At 42.0% G+C, this 27,502-nt stretch overlaps 1 protein-coding gene across 1 annotated transcript; it reads left to right on the forward strand.

Annotated features, from left to right (window-relative positions):
• Positions 1-3,676: 3,676 nt before the first annotated feature.
• RND3 (Rho family GTPase 3) lies at positions 3,677-23,067 on the forward strand. The gene is made up of 5 exons (XM_077767780.1): positions 3,677-4,065; positions 4,545-4,632; positions 16,433-16,542; positions 19,456-19,590; positions 21,034-23,067. Exons 1-5 carry the CDS (start codon positions 3,916-3,918, stop codon positions 21,283-21,285), a joined length of 735 nt encoding a protein of 244 aa, XP_077623906.1. The 5' UTR covers positions 3,677-3,915; the 3' UTR covers positions 21,286-23,067.
• Positions 23,068-27,502: the final 4,435 nt, after the last annotated feature.

Consider the following 27,502-nt stretch of genomic DNA (forward strand, 5'->3'; position numbering starts at 1 on the left):
CCCTGTTTGTGTCAGATAAAATGTAGTTTCTGTGGGAGGGGGTAACTTCCCCCTAGTAAATAAAAGGTTAACTACAAAGGAAAGAATTCTTAAGCTCAAACCTCTTAGGGCAATTGGATGTTGAATACACATGGTTTATCACATCACAAAGGCCCAATTATTTAAATTCTTTTTTTTTTTCACTTTTTTTTTAAATGTTTATTTGGTTTTTGAGAGAGACAGAGGGAAAGTGGGGAAGGGACAGAGAGAGATGGTGACACAGAATCTGAAGCAGGCTCCAGGCTCTGAGCTGTCAGCACAGAGCCCGGGCTCAGGCTCATGAACTGACTGTGAGATCATGACCTGAACCGAAGTTGGATGCTTAACCAACTGAGCCACCCAGGCTGCAAGGCCCAGTTGTTTGCTTCTTGCTTGCTCCTTTCTGCTCTGCTACCCATTTTCTCCCTCCTTCAGGGGCCCCAATCCTTCTGGCCCTCTATCTGTTCCTCATACCTGCCAAACTCTGTCTCCATGTGACCTTTTCACTCTCAGTTCCCTTGCCGTCCAGTGGACCTTCACATTGTTGATTTGCTCTCACCTTTGAAGACTCACCCTCCTTAGAGAGGCATTGCCAGGTCACTGGGTCTAATCCCTATCTACTATAGTTTAACATGCCGTCCTGTTTTTCCTTCATAGAGCTTAGCACATGCATTCTTATTTATGTACTTGCTTCTTTATTTATTGTCTGTCTCTTGCCTGGAATGTATACTCTGTAAGAGCAGCAAACAGGCCTGGTTTCTTTACTGTTACATTTACAGTTCCTAGAAATGTGCCTGGCATATAGCAGGTGCTTAATAAATATTTGTTGAACTAAATACAAAATGAATTTAAAAAAATGTTTTTAAATTTATTTCAGAGAGAGAGAGAAACAGCATGAACAGGGGAGGGTCAGAGAGAGAGAGGGAGACACAGAATCTGAAACAGGCTCCAGGCTCTGAGCTAGCTGTCAGCACAGAGCCCAACGCAGGGCTCGAACCCACAAACTGTGAGATCATGACCTGAGCTAAAGTTGGACTCTTCACCGACTGAGCCACCCAGGCGCCCCATAAATGAATTTTTAATTGAATATCTATTACACACTGAGCACTAGACATCCAAAGAAGTAAAGCAAAGAGTTCTTGCTCTAACGAGGCTCAGAGACTGGTAACTTCAGGCAGTTGGTTTTCTACTCTATTACATAGCCATTAAATTTCACTCTGCAACTGGCAGTTTCCTGAAGATTCAGGTCACCTTATTTCCAAAAATAGTTATCCACTATGATTTTAGATTATTCACTGGTAAAGTGATTATGGCTCTCATTTTGCCTGAGATAGACCCTGTTTACAGCCACTGTTCTGACATAATCATTAGAGTACTCTCTTGCTCTCACAAGTGCCCAGTTTATATGACAAATTACATAGCTATCCTATTCATTGTCGGCCAAAAACTAATACTTCATAATTATTGCTAGTTAGAGTGGTTTAACCACATAGACTACATCAATTCTGTAATGTGGAAGGTCAAATCATAGCTCTATAAAAGGGCAAATTCTTAAGTTAAAAATCTGAGAAAAAAAAAAAGGTGGGGGTGGGTCTATTTCTCCCAGTTCCAATTAGTGAGTCCACTAATGAGGCCAGTATTTCCCAAGATATGTTCCATAATTCTAAGACGTGTAAATAAGAGTTACATGCAAAATATAAAATAGATTGGAGATGCTTTATTGTGCCAGAAACTATTCTGCAAAATTCACTTGCATTTCCTCATCATTAGTATTTTGGTTCCTATTTTACTGAGGATGAAATTGAGACTTAGAGAGGTTGAATAAGGTCACACAGATACACTTCCTTGTGATCTCCTGCCCCCAACCACAGTGCCCATTGCTTCTCAAATGAACTAGCAAATAATTCGATAAAAAGTTTCTTATACTGAAGTAGATTTGGGAAAAGCTGGGTTAAACTATATTAAGTAGGCTACTTTTCCCTAGAACTTTTTAGTGTCTGTGACATGTCAGAGTGCTTGGTGCATCTTCAAGGGGTGGTATGGGCACAATGTCTCCATTACTTATTGGGACACAGGACACTTTTTGTGAGAAGAACTAAAGTTCTGCAGAGGAATCTTTGGCCAATGCTGTTTTGGGAACCTGATTAGGGCCAGCTATCCCTTTCTCTGTGGGTCAGCCCAGCATGTATGTAAACACAGACCCACAGGCTGCGGGTTAGAGCACCGTTTTCTCAGCTCTGAAAGGAAGACTAGACCATCCTTGGACCCATGAGGCTCCATGGTCTTAGCCTCCAATACTTACATTTGTGCTTTTAACCCCCTTTCAGTATGCCTTGTCACTCTGCATACTGAATGCTGTGGATTTTCACCTCACCTTCTCATTTATAAGTCTAGAAGTCTCCATAAGGGTACCTATGAGATGTTTAGCCAATGTCCTTACTACAATTTGGGGAAAGGGGAGAAAACATGGGAAAGGGGAAGAGGGAGAGGGAGAGAGAGAATCTTAGGCAGGCTCCATGCCCAGCACTGAGCCCAAAGTGGGGTTCAACATCATAAGATCATGACCTGAATGGAAATCAAGAGTCAGAGCACTTAATTGACTGAGCCACCAGGTTCCCCTGTCCTTACTAAAATGTAATAGTAGAAATCTTTCCATTTGAAGCTCAGAAGATGAAGATGAGAAAAGAAGGGCTTCTGATAGGAAAAAAAGAACAAATGCGTGGCCATTTTTACTCTTTTAGACTTTTGGGGTGGGTGGGTAGAAGGGTGGATGTAAAGAAGAGGTAGAGAGGGAAGGGAAAGTTTTACTTGCATTTTCCAACTAAGCGTATTTGTGTTTTCTGGGTACAGCTGAAGTTGCTTTAATTCTAAGGAAGGGGAAGCTACAGAGAGAGGAAATAAGGGCAGGATCAGAATCCCTCCTACTGCAAAAGGGGCAACGGCTGCCTTGTGTATTTCCGTCCCCAGTGTAGTAGGGCTGAGATTCTAATGCTTTTGCACTGAGTTAGAAGCATCTTCTGCTTTCCTTTTTTCTCTGCTTCCACCTCTTCTACCCACTCCCCCAAACCTTTCTGCCTCCTCCTGAGTGACTGAAACTGACAGCTTTCAGAAACCAGGGTGTTGCTGTGACCCAGAGAAGCTAGTTCCCGCATCTGAAATAGCCTGGCTTAGTTATTGTTCCATGGCCTATATACGTGATACAAACCATTTCTTTCTTTTAAAAAAAAAAAATACAACCACTTAACCCTTCCCAACCCAAGATTTGCTCTTATGTTTTTAAACTATGTTTCAACTTGGGTGAGAAATGGTTTTGCTTTCATCAATGTTCATGAGGCTTATGGAAAGCAGCCCCTACGAAAACGTTTTTAAAGGAATCTTAATAAAAATCAATACGCACAGATATCCCATTTCCCACCTCCTTCTGGACTTGTACCATCCTATCCATCAGCAGAGCAAGGCTGGGATCTCCGAGTTGCCCTAGACTTAGTATGGAAATTGATCCCGCACGGTCACCCTAGAGGGCGCACTGTTTACATTTTCCGCGAGTAACTAGACGGCGCTTGCTCCCAGGCTCCATAAAAGGGGAGGAGGCAGATCAGTTTCCTTCTCTCATTGAGAAAGAGGATTGGAAGGCCGGGCGTATAAAGCCGCGCAGAGAGCGTGAAACAAAGCAGTCGGATCGGAATTGGACTTGAGAAGCGCGGTGTGGAGTCAGGCATAAAACTTGTTGGTGGCGAGTAAGGAGCCTGCTCCTCAGGCCCTCGTCTGCGGTGCGCTTCAGGAGTTCCCACCAGCTTTGCGTTTTATTTTTATATCTGTTTTTTATAGAGAGAGAAATATATATTTTTTTCCTCTTAAGAGAAAATTCCTGTTCCAAGAGAAAATAAGGCAAGATCAATGAAGGAGAGAAGAGCCAGCCAGAAATTATCTAGTAAATCTATCATGGATCCTAATCAGAACGTGAAATGCAAGATAGTAGTAGTGGGAGACAGTCAGTGTGGGAAAACTGCGCTGCTGCATGTCTTCGCCAAAGACTGCTTCCCCGAGGTGAGTGTGACCGGCCGAGGCTTGGAGGAGGGGGTCGGCCCTCGGGAGCCCCTCCGTCCTGGGTTGGGCTTCTGCTTGCTTTTCCTCCTTCACCCGATTTTCTTCTTTCAAGCAGTCTTTTTTTACTACTTTTCCCCTGGTTAGACTGCCTGGAAAGGGAAAGTGAGCTGGAAGCGTGTAGGGGACGCATCTTCACATTCTGCTATTAGCTCCTGAAACTTGTTCGGTCATGTGTGCGGAACCCCGGGTTGGGAGGTTTGGATCCTCAGGTCTTGGAAAGCAGGGTGGTGCGGGTGGTGAGTCAGGGGTTTCGGAAAGGGTCTGCGTGTTTAGTGTGTGATTTGGCGTGTGCGATGTGTGTGTGTGTGTAAATTTTTAATTGGGGAGTGAGGAAGCGATTTTCAGAGGGTGTTCTGCGGGTGTCGTGCATTTTGGATAATCTCTTTGCCCTCTTTCCTTCCTCTGTCCATTTTGTCCAGAATTACGTCCCTACAGTATTTGAGAATTACACGGCCAGTTTTGAAATCGACACACAAAGAATAGAATTGAGCCTGTGGGACACTTCGGGTAAGAGAGTCCTCGGACCGCGTGGCGCTTGGGGCGGGTTTCCAGCAGCTCCAGGGCGCGTGGCGGGTCTCGGGACGCCGCGTGTGGCTCACTGCCAAGCACACAACCGCGCACCACCAGCGCACTCGGCGCCCCTGGGTTAAATTTGCCTCTTCCGTGGGATTCCCGCAGTCCCTGCTGGGTGAAAATCTTGTCCCCTCTGGGGAGAGGTGGGGGGGCGACAANGAGCCGCTGGCCGGAGGTGTGGGTGTCATGCCGGAGTTGCCTGTGGGCGGCCAAGGTGGCCCGGTATTGGGGAGATGCGTGCGACGCCCCGAAATACCAGGCTTGTAGCGGGCGCCCCTCCGGGATCTAACCCGAAGGCTGTCGGAGAGGCGGGGGGGGCCGCGCGGGGNCGAGAGTAACGTGAGCGCGAGCAACCGCGGCGCTCGTGACGCCTGCAGCCAGGAATGCGCTGGTGGCGCGGGCGATACCGGGCCGAGCGGCCCTAGTCTCCTGCCCCCGGCCAGCCGCGTAGCCTCGGTGCGAATCTGTAGACCCACAACCCCAGCTGGCCCCCGCTGATCACGCCGCCACACGCACCTACCCCCCACCCGCGGCCCTCGCCCTTTCTTCCTGACCCCCATTGCATCACCCTCTGCCAGCCTACAAGGCCGCGGGCGGCACAATTTGCCCTTGACCCTCCTGTCCAGTTGAATTATTGGCTTCGTGGTAAATTATTTTCAAGGGTCTGGGGTTCAAGGCCGGGTTATCGCCTCCTACGCGCCCACCCACCTATCTGGCCGCGCGGTGGTAGAGAGGGCCGGGTACCCCGCGGCGGGGAGGCTCCCAGCGCCCGGCTACTAGGGGTTTGGGCTGGGCCAAGCTCGGGGAGGGCGGGAGGCACCACCTGGAATCACCGGCTGGCACCGGTTCCCGCCCACTCCCCCACCCCTCGCAGTGCTGGGCGGGGGTGGGGGGTGGAAGGGAGGAGTCCCCTTTCCCAGAAGGGTGTCACTTCTGGAGGAGGAGCCACCGGGAAGGGCGGGAGAAGGCTCCTGTGCTTGGGTCTGGGAGGTTAGCGGAGAATTGGGCTGCTGCGGGCAAACCGAGCCAAATCCCGGGTGAAACTAGCTTGGAGGAGCGCGCAAGTGCCAACACGCAAGCGCTGCCATCAGGCAGGGAGGCCCGGAGGTGGACCTGCGCCCAGCTAGGAGTGGCCTCGCAGAGGTGCCCCTGGACTATGCGAGCTTCACGCAGCCCTCGTTTTTCATCTCTGGAGTCTCCGAGAGACTCAGGAGATTAAAGAGCCTAAGGAAGATACCAGACTGACAGGGTGGCCGGAGGCAGCCCTTGCACAAAGGCAAAGAAGTCTCGCGCCAGCGCCTCTCACGGCCAGATGCCAGATGCTCCTAGTGTTGCAGTGAGAGGCACGGATTCTGTTTCCCCTTGGAGAGTCAGGCTCTTCCTCGAGCTTGGCCAAGGGCAGCAGAAATAGAACCTCACCCTGTTCTGTATCGGGGTGTGCACACAGTATCACTACTATGGGGAAGGTGTTGATAGAATTGCAATGTTTTCTTATTTCAGTAGTTCCTATTATCGGAATTATTACATAGCCTAGTATTTAATAGGCTCTAATTCCCACCATATCATGATATTTGTTATGCCTAGAGTGCGGTACAGCTGGTATGGTACCAGTAATTAGCATCGGTACTTACCCTCCCCTAATCTGTGTGGACCTCATGCATGATAAGAATTATTTAGGCATGGGATCTGTAAACCTGATCCTGTCGTCGATAAAAACCTGTATTTAGAGCTTAGCTACTGGTTACCAGGGCTTTCTGTGTGCAAATTTCTACCTCCCCGAGTTTCATTTCATCATCTGAAAAGATACAGAGCCAGACAATGAACAGGATTGCTCCCAGCACTGTACTTCTTGGCCTTAGTACACCAGACAGGCAGGTCTTTTTGTTTCCCAGGATGTTGGTTGCCTTCAGCTCTTAGTCTCAGTGGATCTGGCACCCCTTGCTGGGGTTTTCACACCTACAGAGCAAGCTAGCTTCAGAACAGAGCCACTGCTCCCTAATGGAGTTAGGATGGAGGCTCATTTGGGTAGGGAGGAGGCGTGGCTGGGCTTACTTACAGGAATGCTGGGGTATGCCTCCCCTGTGTTATGCCCCATGAGTCACAGGACCACCAATGGAGATTTTAGATTAGGTACCAAAGGGCTAAAGTGACTTTTTTTTTTAAGGGGAGAAAAGGCACATTGTTTTTTCAAATCCAAAAAACAAACAAAATGTGGTCAGTTTATAGTTGAGGCTGTGCTTCACATGTGCAGATAAATAGCACTTCAGATATCCTTAAACTGTTTAATCCAAACCTGATAGTCTGTACACCTGATAGTGATGCTAAACACGTAGCATCATGCCTTGCACACAGTAGTCACCCAGGAAAATCTGTTAAATGAACAACTGAATAATCATATGCATAGTTTCCAAGGAGATAAGATTCCCTGACATTCATTACCACTGAATTACCTGTGCGCAAAGAATGGCAACTTTATAAACACTGCCTTTCATCAGATTAAAGATAATCACCTGAAATGAAGTCTGTAATGCAATAATCACATGTATTTTTATTTAACGAAACAAAAACTATGCATGTTTAACTCAAATATAAAGATTTGAATAAACTGTGATTAAGAAAACATCACACTGCAGAATTAACCAGTAATGAAATCTTAGTCAGAATTTGGACTTATACAAATGGAAAAAAAAGGGACAAGAGTGTGATTTAGAATCCTATTATGTTGTCTGTGAAGTGAAATGTTAATTAAGCATGGCCACCAAGTACTGGTCAAGTTCTACGAAATAGATTGTTTGCACCCAAAATGGTTTATCATTCATGAGTGAAAGACATCTAGTGAGAGCCACTGCGTCAGCAGGTCATCCTATCAAATACCAAACATTTTTTAATTTCATCTCAAGGTTTTCATAACAACTTTGCAAACAGAATTATTTTTGGACACATATTTGACATTTTCTTTACCCACGAGGACATTTGTTTAGTTCAGGTTGTGAAAATAATTGCATATGCCTGTTGCATTCCGATACATTTATTTTTTCCAACTGCTGTCAGTTTAACTCTGGAGAGAACATTCAAGCCAAAGACTCTAAAGTCCTAAATGTCAGATTTTTCCCCCTTCCGGAACTTAGTGAAAGTTAAAAATTAATAGGAATAATGAGGTATACCTAACTTCTGTTAGGTGGGAAGAGAGATGGCTTAAACACCCTTTGCATAGCATCCACATCTTGTTTAGCCTCTTAGCAGAGGGCAGATATTCAGGAGACAGAAGCAGTTCTCTTTGCTGGCTTCTGTACTTGGACAGCTTCTCATAAGGGGCCTTCTTCCCCCGCCCAGCAGTCATGGAATTATGCATAGGCAAAAGTGTCAATTTGGGTAGAGGAAAGAACATCAAAAGGAATTAGAATATGTGGGGCCTCTTTGCACCAAGCGAAGAGAATTCATTACCACTTTTTGAGGCACATTAACCTAACAGTTCTTTCCATACCACCCCCCTCACCTTTCTCTCTCTCTGTCTCTCTGTCCCTCTTCCTCCTTCCATCCCTTCCTCGCTTCTTCTTTTCCATACCCACCATGAGCAGGCCTTCTGTTAGGCCTTAGAGAGATGCAGTATTAATATATAGTCCTGCTCCTAAGAGTCACAGAGCCCTGCGGGGAGTGGGGAGAAGGAAGCTCCCCCTGCCTAATGTAGCTCAAATTCAACCTACGGTGAGCTCATGTTGTCAGGTTCTTGAACTCAAGTCCACTGTTGCACCTGGTTGCAGTGTGTTTCCCTTGTCAGCCATCGCTAGTGCTGATGCATCCTTCACACCCTCCTCAGGTAGGAAACACTCCCTCCTCCCCCCTCAGTGCACACACCAATTAGAGCAACCGCAGATGGCAATTTGCCAGCTGCTTGAAGTTATTCCAGGCCCGCCCCCTCCAGTAAACAAAGCCTGTTAAATAATGCCACTGTAAGTTCCTCTAAAAGGGGGGTTGTTTAAAGGTAGTCTTTGGATGCCGATTCATCCTATCTTGATTTTTAATGAGAAATATTCCCTTTTCATTGATGAGTATTTGTGTTATAGTTGCAGAAATGCTCTGAATGATTCTCAGATTCACTCGTGAGTTTTCTGCAAAACAATGGGTAACAGTTTCAACATTTTGAAGGGGTAAGACCAAAGTCGTTCTAATATCTTGAATGTGAATGTTCTAATATCAGAATGTGCCACATTTGCCAAACACAGAGGCAATTTGTAGCATGAAGCCAAATGCCTACTAATAATAGAAACTTAGCCATTTGAGGATCACCATATCTTTTCCTAAGTGATTTGATTGCAGTGTAATTTCAGCATATGTGATTTAGGGAGTAATAATCGTTCGTGCCAGCTTTTAACCAACACACGTTAATGTACACTTTATTTAAGGCATATTATTAGTCATAAAATACTCAATTCAGCTGCTAAAATTCCCCCACAATAACTATGCCATTGTCTCATGAACACTCTTTTGAATCTTGTCATGATTCAAAAGCTGCTTTTAGTCCATGAGTGCTAAAGTTAGCACTTCCTGTATTCGTTTTTAGCAAATTAGCAGAGAATGTAGTATTCTTTAATTTTTATAACTAAAGGAAAAGGGAAGAAAGAAACATGTTAATGACTCCTGACCTGACTTTGAGGACATACTCCTCTACAAACATAAATCAATGCATATTGTATTTGTACCTTATACATCACATTTGAAGAATGGTCTTTGTGACAAGCACTGTACTGAAATAGTGCTTAACAGAGATAGAAGGGTTGGAGCAGTGTTGGGGATGAGTATGTACTTAGTTCAGAAAACAGGTTCAAAATAAATAGTTCATTGGTCCCTTTTTTGTGATTTAACATGTAAATTAACATAGCAAGGCAAGACTTATAGAAATGATTATAAAACCAGTAAATGGCTTTTTAGGGTATTCTGTGTGCAGGCATTCCACTAGAGGCTCTGGGAACAGGGAAGGGGATATTGTAAAGCAGTTCCTGCCCACAAGGTAGTCATGGCCTCCTCCTTGGTACTGACTGTAGCCCTTGTTTATAGGAGGGCGAGTCCAGAGGCTCAAAAGCTAGATTCACCTCCCAGGAAGAAGATCCAAAGAATAATTGAAGGCCATCATGGGGCCAGCCCAAGCCCCCTGACTCATTCTCACTCCTTTTCACTGAGGCCCACCACAATTCCATTCTTATCTCTAGAAGTTGACTCAGTCCTTAAGTTAAGAAGTCTTTAACATCCCTCCCACTTGGAAACATGCCTACATTTAAGGGCTATCAGTGAAAACAAGATTCTGAAAGTTGAAAAATTCTCACTTGACCTCGTGAGAGAAAGGGAGAAAGAAAGAATTTAGAAAGGAGCCAAAGAAGCATGAGAACTTGTGATGTGAATATCAAGGGAAAAATCGCAGAAAACCAGTTAGATCCTAAGGGGGTAATGATCCCTACTAGCTTAGAGTTTTAAAACCAAGCTCAATGCAGTTTTCACCCTGAAACTCTGTACAAAATGCAGATTAAGGGAAAACAGAGAGCTCTGAATTTGTATGATGATTTCTAATAAGCAATATATAAAACTACGTTTGGAGATTTGTCCACTATGTATTTAAAAAAGGCATAAATTCTCTTTCTAAGTCCATATCTATCTCTAGACCTTTATTTAAATCTCATTTAGTCTGGTTTGGGTCTTTCCTCCCAATCTTGTTTCTTGCTAAGTTGCACATTTCAGTGAGGTGTATAGTTTAGTTATTCTGACGCCACCTGAAGTAGCCAGATATTTCCTCATTAATCCATTTCCCACATGGGGATATGACACAAAGGACCAATCGTTTCTCCAATTAGCTCATGGTGACTGGTGGCTATGCCAAATGAATTGGTAGTACTTTAGCCATTTTCTGATGCCCTTTATTTTTTTACTTGCTTAAAAAATGTTTATTTATTGAAAGAGGGAGCATGCATTCACAGATGTGAGCAGGGGAGGTGCAGAGATAGAGAGGGAAGGAGAGAATACCAAACAGGCTCTGCACTGTCAACACAGAACCCGACCTGGGGGCTTGACCTCACAGTTTGATCTCACGAACTGTGAGATCATGACCTGATCTGAAATCGAGAATCTGATGCTTAACAGACTGAGCCACCCAGGCGCCCCTGATGCCCTTTAAACATCTTCTCAGTTACTATATATGGGCAACTTTATTCAAAGACTCTCTTGACCAAACAAAAGTTTCATTGACATGGAGTGTTATAGACATTGGTTTTAAAAAATGAACTTGAAGGGGGCGCCTGGGTGGCTTAGTCGGTTAAGCGTCCGACTTTCGCTTGGGTCATGATCTCGCGGTTCATGGGTTCGAGCCCCGCGTCGGGCTCTGTGCTGGCTGCCAGCTCAGAGCCTGGAGCCTGTTTCAGTCTCTGACTCCCTGTCTCTCTGACCCTCCCCTGCTCACGCTGTCTCTCTCTCTCTCCTAGAAATAAATAAAACATTTAAAAAAAAATTTAAAAAAAAAAATGAACCTGAAGACATAGCATGCGGCAAGGTGAATTTACTCATGGGCCTCTCCTCCAAGGACTCAGACACTTACGTATAATATAAAATACAAAATCTTCAATCTATTACAGAATATAATGTAATTTTTTAAAAATGTCTGTCTACTCTTATCCCACAAGACCTACCATGGTTCCACTTTATGTAAATCATTTTTATTCTTCTATTTTTAAGTATCTCAATAAGATTAAGAGTTTAAAGTTTAATCTAAAGCTTTATGTAAAGCTCAAAAGTAGCAATCCTTTCTACCTCTTTGACCTCCTCTCCAACTATATAGCTGCATTGCCCCCAGAAATTGAGAACATTGCTTGTATTTTTATAGCAACACAGAAATGCCCTCACATTTTCATCAAGTCTGTTCATAAGTCCTATTAATCTGAATCTATAAAGAAATAAAGGAAATAGCCTCTCTGGGAATGCTTGCTACGTTTTTACATGCATGAGTCTTATCCTCCAGACTACTTGGGAAGATGAATTCAGCAGAGTCTAGTACTGAGCCAGACACAAAAGTTCTGCCCAGACTTGATTCACATTCTTGAGATTATTGCTGACTTGAAGCTTTCACTCTGATTGTAGATGGCATGAGGAAATGGAATCTGGTAATAATTGGGCAGATCGTAGAGGTTCGCATGGCAGCTGCTGTTTGGTACAGATGTTCTCTTGCTAGTCACTAAAAATACCAAAAGTTAATATGTTTTCTCTGCCAAAATTATACACATTCCTCATTTTACTGTGGTTGGTAGGGATTTCTTTTTGGGAAGAGGGGAAGCTTTTCAGGTTCAGGTTTAAGGAAAGGAGTATTTCAGTTATGAAATATTCAACTAGAAAGGTTTGCAGTTCTCAAGCTCCTGTAAAGCCTCAGTGTTTGAACTGGTTTTGCAAAAGGTTCCATAAAGCCTCCCTTTTGGGCACGAATCTTCTTACATGTACATTTAATTATGTACATATATGGTATGTTCTATCTTTGTGCAAGGATGACTTAAGCAAGCAGGTATGTGTCTTCAGAATTAGTTTCTGGGTGAGGCATTTGGTGACTGTTCTTGAGCTGGAAATAAATGCCGTCACCCAGAATTAATGATCCTGAAGACAAAGATGGTTAGACCTGAAGTTTCAAAAACCTTTTAGGAACTTTGCTGATGTTTGCCAAACTTGAAGAACTCCGAGAACCCCAAACATGAACTTTTTCCAGTTCACCCAGAGCAAAGCCCTCTGACTATATGGGGGGGAGGGGATGGGCACTTTTTGCACATGTGCCATAGTTGTTTCTTTACAACATAGAGTTTCCTGGAGTTTTCCCTTTGATAGTCTGATAGGGAATTAGAAGGGACTTTGGAATGGTGCCATGCGCTTAAGAGTTTCATATAGTGTAAGAGGCATACAGCATATGGGAATTCTCATATGCATGGAGGCTATTCCACATGCTGAGAACGAGTTGTATTTGACAAGCAAAGCTTAGAGTAACTGAATTAGGCCTGAGAACATTCTTGGATACTCGAGTACCTACCATATGTACCTCAGTACCTACCACGTACGGCCATTCTAGTTCAATACTTGACTACATGATTGGCGCTCTTCCGTGTACTGTGTTCGGTTCTACACTCACCCTGGAAGCTTTTCACATGCATCTTTTAAATCTATAGAAGTGTTTGTTGTTGTTGTTGTTGTTTTTGGGTTTTTGTTTTTTTTTTTTTTCGCTGTTTGGCTTAACAGAATGTTTTAAGACTTTTCTGGAGGGATGGAGGAGTCAGAGGCAGATACTGTCCGTTTCATCAGTGTGTTTTCTGCTCCTCACTTTGGTGTCACTTCTGCCTCTCCAAGTTGCTTGTCATTTCACAGGGACATTCCAGGAATTCCTCTTCATTTCTCCTTGGCTGGTGAGTTATCCCCCGGATGCCAGTGATTACACCCTGCACTCTTCAGCTTTGCTTTTCTTACTTCCTTTGTGTCCTAGCGGGGACTTCATAGATAGGGAAGAAGAGGGAAGAATGCAAAGTGCTTAAACACAGAGTGAACATTGTCAAATCACACAGGATTTTTTTTTTTTTTTTAACTGAAGGTCCTGCTTTGCTGATGAATTGCCAGATTTTTCCTGGTGGAACAATTCTCTTATAATTCTATATTGTCTTTTGTCTTTTTTTTTTCTCTCCCACATAACAATACAGATTTTTCTATCCAGAAAAAGTTCTAACCTTACCCTAGCAAAAATATAATGAACAAATGGCCTTTTTATTTTTAATGCCAAATTACTCTTGTAGTTAGTGGTTGGACAAATTACACCGATAAGTAATAAGCATGAGGATCAGTTTTATTACCACCTTTGCACACTTGTTGATCTAAAAGTACCCGTTCATTAGCAAAAGTAGTAAGACAGGATCAAACTATCATTCCTAATTAGGTCTTGTTAAAGTTCTTTAAAATTACCGTTCAAGCTCATCCAGCAAGGAGCTTTACTTCCCATGAACCTTTACATACAATATGTCTTTTCAGTCACAATATTAAACCAAATAAAAACAAAAGCAGCAACAAACCTCCATAAGAATTTGTTTTCAGTTGCAAACTCTTTCCTTTTCCAGCCAGGCTGCCTTCTCTGTTTTGCAGATATGCGGGTATACCCACCAAGCACAGAAGGCAGCTCATTTGAAAGTAGTGAGCAAGAGTTTCCAGCCTTGACTGAGGGCTGTAGAGAAAGCCAGATCCTCTTCCTGGCCTTAAAAATGGGTGGGGGAGGGGAACCCAGGACTCAAAGGGAGGGAGGAGTATTCTCCGCAGTCACCTGATGACCTACATGCTGAAACCATTCCTCTGGAATTTACTGGTAGTCCTGGTGTTATTCTATTTTAGCACCTTTGTAATCCTCCGGTTGTCTTTCCTAAAGTTTGTATTTGGGAAAGATAGTCTCCATTGTTAAGGCGAGTACTCTTAGTACCGGGAGATCCAAGCACTCTCTGTTATGCAGAAGACTCTCATCCAGTCATAGGTCATGTTCTGAAGGCACCTGGATAAGCCTTTCATCCAATTCCAGTTGGCCTGATTGAGGCTGGAAAGTAGCCACAGTGAGATAGTTGTCTTTTGTATGTGAGTGATTTCTAAGAAAGACCTCGGAGGCCCAGTTAGGGTCCTGGCCGTCAGAATTGTCGAAGCTGTACTCTATGAATTTGGGGTCATGTCATATCTTACTAACTTGGAAGAGCAGAGGAAGTCTTCATGTACATGTCTGGTATTTGTATTTCCGCTCTGTGATCTGGAATTTTCTGACTGTGCCCTCGGAAAAAGATTTCCAAACTGTTTACAGAAGAAGCTGAGTCAAAGTTAGACTTTGGACACAGAAATGAGAGAGGTTGCAGCTGAACTTCCTGGGACAAATACAGAAATAACCATTATCCCTACAAACAGTGATAAGCCATCTCATTTCTGATGCCTCTCAAAAATGTTTACATTAGTGAGCTGCTTGTGAATTATTCTCTTGACCTTAAATTTCTTCTAGTGGCTGAAAAAGCAGTCACAACTTGTTTTCAGAGACAGCGCCGTTCCAGTATGCCTGGAATATTTAAAAGGATTTGATTTTTTTTTTTAACTCTAAACCCTTTAAGCTTTAGAAAAATGTCTTTCAGTTGTCAGTCTCTGTAACACCAGAGTCCTGATTCTAGATGTGTATAGGAAGCTACTGTAGCTGGTGAAAAGTTCTGGTTTAGATTTCTTCTTGGTTCCTAGAATGTTCCCTTATTCCTTGCTTGTAGACACAGCTGTCTTGAAGTTGTCCCCTGTCCGTCCCGAAAGCAGCTATCGAAAAGGCCACAGAGTTCCTGGGGTTGCACAGTGAATGCTAGATGCACCCTAAGCACAGTAACTTCTAGGTCTCAGAAGCAGCCTCCTGAAGAAGGTTGTTTTGATAGAATTGTAAAAGATTATTTTAAAAGCTTCTTTATAGTATTTCTCTCCTCCTGACTTTGACTATCGAGGTTTTGATTTATCAGGGGACAACATGTCACGTTTTTCTGCTAGTCATGGAAGGTGATGTCAAAATGAAATTGGGTTTCAAAAACCTTTAGTAGCTTAGATTTTCTTTTCTCTCCTCTGGAGTCAAGTACCTACATATATAAAATGATTTTTCAGGCTATGCGTATAAGATGTTAGTATACTGAAAATGATTAAAAACAAATAAATAACGTTGGCGAGCTGTATTTAACTTTATAGTCACACCATTGTATAATAACTGACTTCATGTAATTGCACATCGTTTGGGATTCTAAAAGAAACAGAAATTTTCTAAACGATGAGACATTTCTGTAGTTAAGTGAATTGGCTGGTAACTTCAATCTTTTGGGTACCCTGGATGTAACTCAGGCTGAGACCCTTGCGTCATGCCCCAGTGTCAGTCTCAGAGATGGAACTGTGTAGAAAAGTGAGTGACATGACCCATATGGCATTTATTACATTCTTTAGTTACAACAGAGAGTCCACATAGGGTTTGGGGGTAAGTGTAAGTAAGCAAGGTCACAAATCAATGGCTTATCCAAGCATGTAACTTTGAGATGGGGTGACTCTGTGTTTACTACAGTGCTCTTTTCAAAGCTGACCCTTCCCTTCCTCCCCCACTCGTCCCATCAGAGATCTTGAGTTCTTGTCTCTTTCCCAAGAAGTAGCTACATTTATGGTGCTTGCTACCACTCAGCTTGTAATAGCAATACAACCATAACCATAGTTAAGACTCATCAGTCCCTTACTACCTGCCAGTCACTGGCCGAGTTCATTAAATCTCAGGTGTAGGTATTGTTGTCATCTTCATTTTAGGATGAAGAATCAGAGACACAGAGTTTATATCTACCTTGCCTCCCTCCTTCAGTGATGGAGGTGGATTTGCCCACCAGGCCACCTGACTCCTGATGCTTCTGCTCTGTACTTCACCCAGGTGCCTTCGGGGACCCGGAACCATACAGATTTCTGCTTAAGGTCCTTGCTCCTCCCCTTGAATTTAAGACAGAGGCCAGTGAGGCTTCCTTATCTTCTGGTAGAAATGAATATATTACCACTGGGCTGTTGGTTGTTTGCATTCTTGTCTGAGAATTTGAGAAGGAATTCTTGAATGGAGCCATGTGATATTCAAGGGGTTTAACTCAAAAGGGTAGAGTTAATAGATGACAGATAAATGGGATTTTTTATCTGAAAATGTGTGTTTTTTGTTTCTTCTCAGGTTCTCCTTACTATGACAACGTCCGGCCTCTCTCTTACCCAGATTCAGATGCTGTGCTGATTTGCTTTGACATCAGTAGACCAGAGACTCTGGACAGTGTCCTAAAAAAGGCAAGTGCTGGAGACGATGGCACAGTGTGGGCTGGCCCATGTGTAAAACACAAACAGAAGGTTGGCTGGGGAGCTCCAACGCGCTGGTTAATGCCTCGCTGTATATTTTGTCATTAAAACATTGTAAACAGTGCTCTCATACTACAACAGCGTTTCTACACACATGTGTCACAAGTTTTGAAGATGAACCTGCTTAAAATTTTCTTTCATTTTAAAGAAAGTAGATGCCCTTTAAAGAGCCTCTGTCTTTATCCTTTGGGTGGAAATGGTGCAGCCAAAAAAATTAATATTTGATTACTCTCAAGCATGTGTTTCTTTTTTCTATCCTTCATTTCTCCTATAGATTGTGCCTGAATTTACAGGTTTCCTTTTGACCTCAGTTCAGATATTGATATGAACATAATAATAGCTGTTTTAATAAAGAAGCTGTGCTTCGGTTATGATGTTATTTATTAGAAATAGTACTGTTAAAGGAGGAGTGGAGAAGGTGTGTTTTCAGACATTAGACAAGGTGAATTGTGATCCGATAGATGTCAGAGAGTGATAAAAGCAGTCGTTGTAAGCATGCTGCAGATCACACACCTGGTCCCTGAAGGTTTGTGAGCTTCTGTAGGTGGAGAAGGACCTTGAGCAAGCTTAGGCTGGAAGCAGGGGAAGGTCAGGAAGAAGGGAGCCTGCTGCAGGGCAGATCATAGGCCCTAGGGAGGTCAGTGGGAGGGAGGCGTGTTCCTGGGCTTCCACCAACCTAAGACAAAGCACCTGGCTAGCCACAGAAGACGTATGCTTGTCCATGGATGAGCACGTATAAGCCACTCACTGTTTCCTCAGTCCCGGCCTGAGTGCTGTGACGTTTCAGAAGCAGATCCGTCTGTAGGTCACCCACCTCTTCTCTAGGCACTAAGGCTTAGATGGAGGCCATGGTTGAGAGCAAAGTCATGTTTCTGTATTTTGTTTGTTTTTATTACTTTACATTCCTGTTATATTTGACTGCTCATCTTAGATGTCATTATGAAAGTAGGATTTGAAGGTGATTTATTCCCCCCTCACTTCGGTCTCTTTACCAAACATGACAAACACAGTTAGTTAGCTTCATGAAATGAGAGTTTCTTGAAAGATCAAAGGCTCTTTTTAACTCCTTTCAATTTTGAGTTGTGTGTTATCTAACACAAATAATGCTAATGTTTGTCAGATTGGGGCAGGAATACACCTTTGCTGTCTTCAGTGCTTGTAAACGATTGCTAGACAAGCAGAAGGAAGCCTGAGTCATTACACAGCTGAAGAACAGCAAAACGACACATCTACTGCTTGTCTGTAGATAAAAGAGATTGCTTATTTACTGGCGTTTTTACCTGATGTAGTATCAGGTTATGCATCATTTATGATGAAAAGCCTTGCTTTCCTTTTATTTTGCTTTTGTCTTCTAAGAACTAATGAATAGTGACTTTGGCCTTAGAGATATTAATGAATGTGCTTTACATTTGTGTGAAGTTTAAGGATCGTGATAACCCGTGTGGTGGTTTGTCTTGATTAATTGGCTCTTTAAGTCCTTGAATATCAGAGAGTTTAGAGTGACGTAAAGCAGGATAGATCTTTTTTTTTTTTTCCAGTCCATCTTGCAGTTCCTACTCCAGTGTCATCTAGCAAATGGTAGATGCTTCTAAATATTTCTGGAAGGAAGGGAGGAGGGAAAGAGAGGGTTGGCGGAATAACTAGGCTCTTGTGGAAAGCATGTTTTTTCCTTTTAGTCTGCCCAAAGTACACCTCGACATCTGGAGATGTCCCCTCTAGTGGTCTTTTAAAAGACTCTGGCAGGATGTCCCTCTTATCTAGAATTATATACATGACCTTGTCACCCGTGCTCTTGGGTGAATTCCACAGCTATGTCTTAATCATCTCTGTAATGACCACAGTACTTAGTAGATCACTTAATGTGCAGTTGTGTGTGGGGACTGGGCGAACCAGCCTGGTCCCTGATCTTGGCCCTCCATTCCCCTGTCCCCAAGAGCCTGGGCTCTCCTGGGAACACTCTGAACCCCTGACTCCCATCCTGATGGTCATCTGAAGCTTGAGGAAATGAAACCACAAAAAGTCAGCTGTTTGCCCTTTAAGAGGACAATTGGAATTCCCTCCTAGGCATTTCTGGAGGTTCTAATAAGTCTTGCTAGGTCACGAAAACAGCTAGCCAAATTGGACTCAATTGAAATGTTAAACAACTTATGTAATTTAAAACTAACTCAAAGGCATACAGCTGTAGGACCGGAGGCCTTCCTGATAGCCCAGAGATGGGCCTTTGTAAATTTCATGATCACTGTTGATTCAGTCACTTGAATGGAAGTTCCTTAAAGACAGGACATTCTGTTTATTAACATTGTCTCCAGTCCCTGAAATCTCATTGGAAATTTTGGCACATGGTGGCTGTTCAGTCTTTCTTGATGGGATTCGTGAATGCATACTTGTGCTTGTGTTGGCTTTGCCTTATTCCCAGCCTTCCATGCTGAGAAGTACCAGCTCAACATATCTGAAGATACAGTCATGTGTTAGAATATATCATTATTCCTAAGACACTTTTATCTTTCAGAGATACCCCAATAATTAAGAAATTATTGAAGCTACTCTCTGACACCACTCAACAAGTCTCTTGCTGAGGGATAGGTAATGAGTCACAGAGAGGGGAAGAGATAATAATATACATAAGCGTTCCTTAATGAATCCACTTTAAAAAGTAGTAAAACTTAATAATCCACTCGAAAGATAGAAGCAAGTTTGCTTCTTCATCTGAAGTGACATTTTCTTTTAAATGTTCTTTTTGAGTCCCCATTTCTGACGTCTGCCAGTGAAAGAATTGTTTGTTGATATATAGATGCCGGCACTATGTTAATTTTTCATCTTTCTTCTCTCTTCCCACACCCTCAGTGGAAAGGTGAAATCCAGGAGTTTTGCCCCAACACCAAAATGCTACTGGTTGGCTGCAAATCTGACCTTCGGACAGATGTTAGTACATTAGTAGAGCTCTCAAATCACAGACAGACACCAGTGTCATATGATCAGGTATGTATGTTGTCACTGTACAAATGTGGATTTCAAAAAGAATGACAGAAGTGGAGCATCACTCATTATAAAAAAAGGAAAAAGCAGCTGCTTTTCTAAAGGCTCAACGAGTGGTCAGCTCCAGGTTAAAGACCCTTGAGTAAAGTACACAGTGAGTGTCATGTGTCCGGATGGAGAGCATCTGAAAACACGGAGGAAGGGGCTCGCATTCTTTGTGCCCATGCCTTTACATCGAGCATCCCAGCTCCTCATGACAGCCCATAGCTCAAACTGTGAAGACTGCAAAGTGATCTGGGGCAGGGTTCAGCTGAGATGTTGATGGTACTTTGATGCTGGACCCTCTCAAAAAGCGTTCCAATATTTTTTTTAGTAGTTTACTGTATAAGGATTATAAAAGGATATGTGTGTGTGCGTAAGTAAGATGAGTTTGGAAAACATCTTTTAAAATGAGAAGTGCTCTGTCATTCAGTAGAGTAATCACATGATATTTGGTTACTGAGTATATAAACAGTGGGTCATATCCTACCCTTTGTATATCTCTGCAACTCTCACTGGGTTTAAAGTTAAATAGACCTAAGAGAGAATGTGGTCAAATCAGTAATACTCTGTGAGAAAGTTCATCTTACTTTACTCTAGGTGGCACAATAAAATACTTAAGAGGGACATTGCCAGTAAAGTAGAACACTCCATAAAACTGTCTTTTAGAGAGTCGACATTTCTGTGGGCATTTCCCCCAAGTATCTAGAAAGAATTGGTTTCAGAACTTCTTTCTCCTAAAACTTAACAACCAGATTCTAAAGACAGTTCATGTTGAAATAGCCAGAATTTTCCTTAGGATTCATCATTTTAAATACCGTAGTCATGTTTATCTTAACACGTGTAATTAATAAAAATCTAGTTACTTAAATAAGTCATTTTGTGCACACATGCTTATTACTGCATACACTGGTTGTCTGGTCCATGTTTAGAAATTCTGTATTTTGTGATTCCCAAAGTTACAGGATCATAACAGTGTTATTCATTTCCTCAGTTTATTTTGGCCCTGAGACATAATCACATACATTTCAAATTTGATTCTAAATTCCACCCCTTACCCTTATTTTCTATACAACCTATCGACTAGTTTTAAGTACCATTTAGACTCAAGAAAAATCAGGCTTTCGTACCTCTGGGAAGTCAAGCACCATCTACTGAGTGATGATGATTGAACATTTTAGGACCGAGTCTTGACTGCAAATATTGATGAAATAATATTGTTATTACAATATATTGTGAAAGAATGCATTTTAAAAACTGGAGGGTTTTTTTATAGCAACACTTGGAAAATACAGCTCACATATTTGAATCGTTTTGCGATGCATTGTTATCCTGCGGTATTAGGAAGACACTTATAACTTCCCCAAAGACTTATTGCTGATTGCAATCCATTCTTTTGCTTCTCAGGGGGCAAATATGGCCAAACAGATTGGAGCAGCCACTTACATCGAATGCTCAGCTTTACAGTCAGAAAACAGCGTCAGAGACATTTTTCACGTGGCTACCTTGGCATGTGTAAACAAGACAAATAAAAACGTTAAGCGGAACAAATCACAGAGGGCCACAAAGCGGATCTCACACATGCCCAGCAGACCAGAACTCTCTGCAGTTGCTACGGACTTACGAAAAGACAAAGCGAAGAGTTGCACTGTGATGTGAATCTCCCATTCTCTTTCACGAGGACAAGGACGTCTAGTGTAAAAAACACAAACAACGAAACAAAAAGGTGAAGTCTGAATGAAGCGCACAGCCAAAGTCACATATTCTGGAGGCTTAGGAGGTGTTTGGAAAGATGCTCATCTTTTTGGAATCCTGTCCTTAGGTTCGGCATGTAGAACAGGCAGTACAGTGAATACATTGAAGAGTGTTGAAGTGTGACTTGAAAAATATGCCAAAAAAGAGAGATTCAAATGGGCTAGAGGTAGATAAAGAGGAACGAGAGGACCTCCAAGAAGAAGAATCACGCTCTGAATGGTGCTTGCGTTTTTTTTGTTTTCTTTGTTACAATCTCTTCATGGATCTCTACTTTGATTTAATTTTTAAATGTTTTAATCTCCTTTACAAAAAAGTATATATTAATATACCGTCCTCGCTGGGGAACTGGCACTGTGACCTTAGCGTTTAGTTTTCTAGAGGATGTGATCTAATTTCCTCCTAGCTCATCATTAAAATGGAAATTATATCAGGACCCATGGGATATCCAGAGGAAACGTTTGCGAGGCTTTGAAATCTTGCCTTCCTGAAGATAGCTGAGCGAGATAGCTCTAAAGAAAGGCTTTTGGAGTCTTGCAAGATATGCAGACCAGCACTACAAAGATCAAATCGATCAAATAGAAGAAAAAGTGTCCGTTTTATTCAGTCTGATGGTTCTGTTCATCATTGTGATTGTCATTAAAAAGTGGTAAATTGCTCAATGTAATATTTTTGTGCGCTGTTTAGAAAAAAGGGTGTGTGATTTCTTTTGCCATCATTGATGAAAGTGCAAAGTCTAATGAGAGGTGTCTTGGTTTGATGTCATATAATGATCCAAGGGGGGAACATGTAGGTACTGTTTTCACCAGAAGAGATGATGAAGGAAGAGTAGCAGAAAGCACAGTTTGTGAGTAAAGCTGTCTGGAATTAAGTTACCAAAAGTACAAAGCAAAAGGCCTAGTATTTTGGGATGAAGCTCCAAAGTTCGACAGCATCTGATGATCTCTTGGTTTATTTCACTTTCTTTAAAAGAACATCTCTAGGAGAAGGACCCTCTTACCCAAACTTTAGAGAATCCTTAGAAGAAAAGTGTGTGATGTCAGCCCTGACGACACTAGGGCATTTCCAGAGAGTGATTGCTTAACCAGATTCCTCACTTAACCAGATTCAGCCAAGGCCGGTGTTCACTACTTGATTGCTGTTGTTGTTACGGAAAATAGGAAAATAATCAGCGTTTAAAATAGTTTACAGATATTTTTTTGACCAGTTCCTTTTAGAGCTTCTTTCAGAGAAGAAACCAGATCTGACCTGTTTATTGTTGGCGCTTGTTGAAAAACGAGCTTTCTTTCCAGTGATAAAGCTTCATTTTTGAAGTGTTGAAGCTGTGCTCCCGTTAAATTGTAGCAGGAGAGGAGATTAAGGTAATTACAACACTCAGTTCTTTGTCTTACAAGCACTTTGTTTTGTCTCTGCAAGAAAATACCATTCCAGTCATTTCCCACGAAATACAGACGTTTTACCAACATAATATGCTTTGATTGATGCAGCATTATGCTTTGGGCAGTATTACAAAATAGCTGGCAAGTGCTTTCTGTATTTAAATATTGTAAAAAGAAAATAAGTTATAACTGTTATAAAGCAGAACTTTCGTTGCATTTTTTTAAATGTTGAAGTCACTTTGTATGTTTGTTTGGTCAGTGTTTCCGCAGTATTTATTAAAACATTCTTTTTTTTCCTTCAAATAAAAAAGTAACCATGTCTTTGTCTAAATGGGAGTTGTCCTTTATTATCTACTTCCTGGATCAGCTGTTTGGTTTTGTTCTTTACTGGAGATGATGAGAGCATCATCTGCATTTTTTTTCTCAACTAGCAAGCTTTGGAATTTTTTGATAATTGCCAGTAGTGGAAGCTTCTTGGGCAACGCTGAATCTGCATAGATAAAAGGTTTTTCATAATGATTTCAAATCACAAGAAGAAATGGAGTGTTATCAGACTAGCTGGTTTAATCATAGAAAGAGCTACAATACTGCATAAGATTAAAAAATATGGAAAAAGATTTAAAATGATTAAAGAATCTGGAAATTCCTTGAACTCTAGTAGTGAGACAGTATGAGGCAGCCTCAGGTCACAGGTTTAATTCTGCTTATGAGCCTGGTTTGCTTTCCTACCTTTGTCCCCCTCTACCCTCCAATGCCCCTCACCCCTCACCCCCAGCCTCGGTCCCTAACCCGGCCATCCACCTTGGATTGCAGGTTCTTGTTCTGAGGCCCATTGTGTAGATGACCCAGGACTTAGCTATTAACAACAATTACAGGGAAAGGGCAACAAAGAGGCCCAGACAAAATGGCCTTGTTTACGGTAGCAGCATCTGTAAATAACACAGGGAGACCATAGAAGCTTCTCCAGTGACTTGAAAGATGTCAGCATGGAATAGCATTGAGCCAAGAGTAGCGCAGGTCCCCATAAACCCAGTTGGTTCATGCTCTTTAGCTAAAACTCTTACACACAAGTTCTACATAAACGTCCAAAGATATTCCTTGTAGGACTTGAAACCTCAGCACTTCTCTCTGTACAGCTAAGTCACTTCATAGGAAAACTGCATCCCTGTGGCTTTTTAAAAAATGCCTTTAGCAATCTTTGGGGTACAGTTCCTTGGAAATAATTCTCAGAAGCACCAACCCAAGGGGAAAACCAGAGGAGTTGGCATGAATGAATGAACAAATGAAAGAGCATTGACATAATAGGATAGACTTACAAAAAAAATGTAAAAAGAATTACCAAAAATGTAACTCATTCTTGTCAGTAAGCAGTAAAGGAAATAAAAGTACTTTCCTAATCCTTGGTGTTGAGTAACTTCTAGGCTTAATATCTAAGTCAGGCTTGCAATAAACTCGTTTCTCGACAATGACTGGCACAGAGGAAAAAAAAGAAAGAAAGAAAAGAAAACAGCTAAGGTTCTGCTGACCTTGGCAGTATTTTATAGGTTGTACAGTAATATTTCTCCCTAGTGAATTGTTCTTTTCCAGCGGCTTTAATTTGTTAAACCAAAAAGAAAAAAGTTTGTCTCCAGCCCTGGGCATGTATGCCTTCCTTTTCTCCTCTGCCTTTTTGCTTTAGCAAACATTTATTCTAAGCGTCCTGTGAACATTCCTTTCTATTGATTAATGATCATGATTAATGCCTCTTTAAATACTAAAAGGTGATTTTCAAACTTTGAGTAAGACTTTAATTGTGTCTCTCTCACTTCTATAAATCTTTTCTAGGAATAGTTGCTTGGAAGATTCTGGTCTTTTAGAAAATATGCCGTAAGTGCAAATTTAGAAGTAACCCAGGGAATTGTTTTTTATTAAAAGGAATAAAAAAAACCCCACAAAATCTCATTCGCTTAAGACTCCTGAAACTCTGAGAGCTTCATATTCTCTTTTTGATGGGCTATTTTGACATTAGTATTCTGTTTTAAATCTCCCCAGTTTTTACTGATGTCATTCTTTCATTGACCACATCTTTTGAGTACCAGCTCTGTGCCTGGCACTTTCTTAGGCTTGGAACGTAATCACCACTAGAAAAATCTTCATCCCGGAGAGGTTACAATCTAACAGAGGGAGGCAGTCACCATGTCTGGGTGTGATTGCTATGGACATTAACTGAGCCATAGATGCTGGGCTGGTGGTAAACATACCAACATGTAGCCAGGTACGCCAATGCAATAGCCACATGTGTCACAGCACATTTCCAATGCTGTAATACAGATGCGGCAAAAGGGATTTTCAAGTGCATCCTAGTCGCTGGAGTCCACATACAGTGATCGTATAAGAACAATGTGAACAGTGGTTGCAAGTCATCATTCTAGGGTTTGTACAATGACTTAGATTTCTGCGGCTGATTAGACGTCCAGTGGGAGAAAACGTCCTTCCCATACTGAACATGAATGACCCCCAGTCTGTTTCTTATAAAATGTGCGGGTGTTGTTATAGATTCGTACCCTCCTTCTGTGAAGTCTTTGTTGAACATACTGGAAAAATGAAAATGAAACACAGTTTGAAATAAATGAAATAAAACTCCATTAAAAAATGAAGTGAACTCTCAGGGGAATTACAGAATTACCTCAGGGCGCTTTGGGTGAGGATGAACCCATTATTCATCTAATGTTGAAAATATGTGTTTGGTGGGAGTTTAAAAACTCTTTTTGAAAGTATTGACTGACAGTGAATTCTAAAACTGTTTGTTTCTGACCCCTTTGGGAACACAGGAAACAAATTCTAATGAACCTTAAAACAAAAACTTTCAGGATTGGGAAAGCCAATTCACTCTGGGATTTTTGTTTTTTCAGATTTTATTTCTTTTGAGGGGAATCATTAGTGCCTTTCTTCCATGAATAGTGAAATACTGACAGTGGGCCTTTATTTTTAACAAATTAATTTTTAAAAGGCATTCTACAATGGAAATGAAAAGTAGGTCAGTGTATGGTCAACCTTGTCAAAGTATTAGTTACCACTGCAATTGCACAGATTCTAAATGGTTTATATAATAACTCATTCCCCATCACCAATATATTCGGTAAGTTAAGCACCATCAAGTTCCTCTTTTTTAGATGAGGAACCAGATATTTTCTTCAGGATTACATGGACAACCCAAGATCAGAACTCAGGGAAGGCAGTCTGGCTCCGCAGGTCCACCCTCTTCACCTTAACACTATCTCGCCACAGAAAAAACTTTCATGTGTATAGTGTGTGTCCCAAGTGCATGAAAGCTGAACATCATGGCCATGCATCTGCTTGCTGAGCCAGTGTGAATACCTCCACCCTGATCTCCCCAGGTCTGTACCCATACTAGCCTTTCCCATGATTCTAGCAACTTCCCAACTCTCCTCACACTCTTGTTCCCTCTTTCACTTCTGCCTTTATTTCTATGCCTGTTTGCCCTGCTTCTTGGGTGGTGAGAGCATTCTTAGGAGACAATGAAAGGACCTGTCTGCTGAGGTTGCCATAACAAAATGCCAAAGACAGGGTTGCCTACACGACAGATATTTATTTGTCACAGTTCTGAAGAATGGAAGTCAAAGATCAAGGTGCCAGACCATTGTGTTCCTGGTGAGACCTCTGTTCTTGGATTATAAATCCACCTGCTCACTATGTGCTCACATGGCCTTTCTTCGGTGTGTGTGGAGATTGAGAGAGAGATAGAGAGAGATTTTCTTCTTCTTCTTCTTCTGCTTCTTCTTCTTCTTCTTCTTCATCATCTTAAAAAGCCACCAATCCTATTGGATTAGGACTCCAACATTTATGACCTCCTTTAGCTTTAATTACCTCCTAGAAGACATCTCCAAATGTAGTCACTTTGGGGATTAGGGAATCAATGTATGGATTTGAGGGACACAATTCAGTCCATAGCAGGACACACAGATGGCTGACACATAAAGCCTTTCAAAATCCAAGGGAGCCAATTAGAGGAAGGAGCTACTCTTACTCACTTTTGGTTTCCCAAGAGCACACCCCCAGTAAATTACTGTTTAGGATGTTGAAGAGTAGCTAGAACTTACTTTCCTACACAGGGTACTGACATAGTTATAGAGAACAGAGATGGACAGAGAAAACTTGACTCAATTCAAACAATGCAGTGATTCCCTTTGACTGATCATCACCAGGGTGATTTACCTAACCACAACCAAGCTGGGAGAGAAATTTTACATGTACCTGTTATCAGGATCATGTAGTAGGGCTTCCTCTTTCTTAAGTGCCATTGTACACTTCTGGAAAAGAAATTTGTCATATTCCTCTTGTTTGCCTAGGTCTCAACTTTCTCAGGCCCTGCCCTTCCTCCACCCATTGTCCAACGGGACCAAGCAATCATTTCCAATCATTTTTTCATTTTTCTTCAAACATATGCCGTGGAAAGAAAGCGAAAAACAATCCAGCGATATGATGTTTATGAGCCTTTTTAACATCATCAAAAAGTCTCAAAAGATCTCGACTTTCTTGATCACTTTGTGTCCAGATTTCCCCCAGTCTGGGAGTGTGGATCTCCTTCTGCGATAGCCATACCTCCAAAGTGTCTTGGAATGCTCTTGACTCTTAGCTCTGCAAGGAAGGGACTGTGTTTTATTTACCAATGTATACCCATCGTATCTAACAGTAGATAGCAGGTTAATTAATTAATTAATTCACAACTTGAACTACCAAATGCA

The sequence above is a fragment of the Crocuta crocuta genome, unplaced genomic scaffold, assembly GCF_008692635.1.
Source record: "Crocuta crocuta isolate KB4526 unplaced genomic scaffold, BGI_CrCroc_1.0 scaffold154, whole genome shotgun sequence".
NCBI classification, from domain to species: domain Eukaryota; kingdom Metazoa; phylum Chordata; class Mammalia; order Carnivora; family Hyaenidae; genus Crocuta; species Crocuta crocuta.

What these genes read in the sequence shown, in the direction of transcription:
- RND3 (XM_077767780.1), top strand. Translation starts at nt 3,916, where the DNA reads ATGAAGGAGAGAAGAGCCAGCCAGAAATTATCTAGTAAATCTATCATG. An exon ending in GAGCCTGTGGGACACTTCGG is followed by an intron (nt 4,633 to 16,432) that starts GTAAGAGAGTCC and finishes GTTTCTTCTCAG; the next exon opens with GTTCTCCTTACTATGACAAC. An exon ending in CACCAGTGTCATATGATCAG is followed by an intron (nt 19,591 to 21,033) that starts GTATGTATGTTG and finishes TTTGCTTCTCAG; the next exon opens with GGGGCAAATATGGCCAAACA.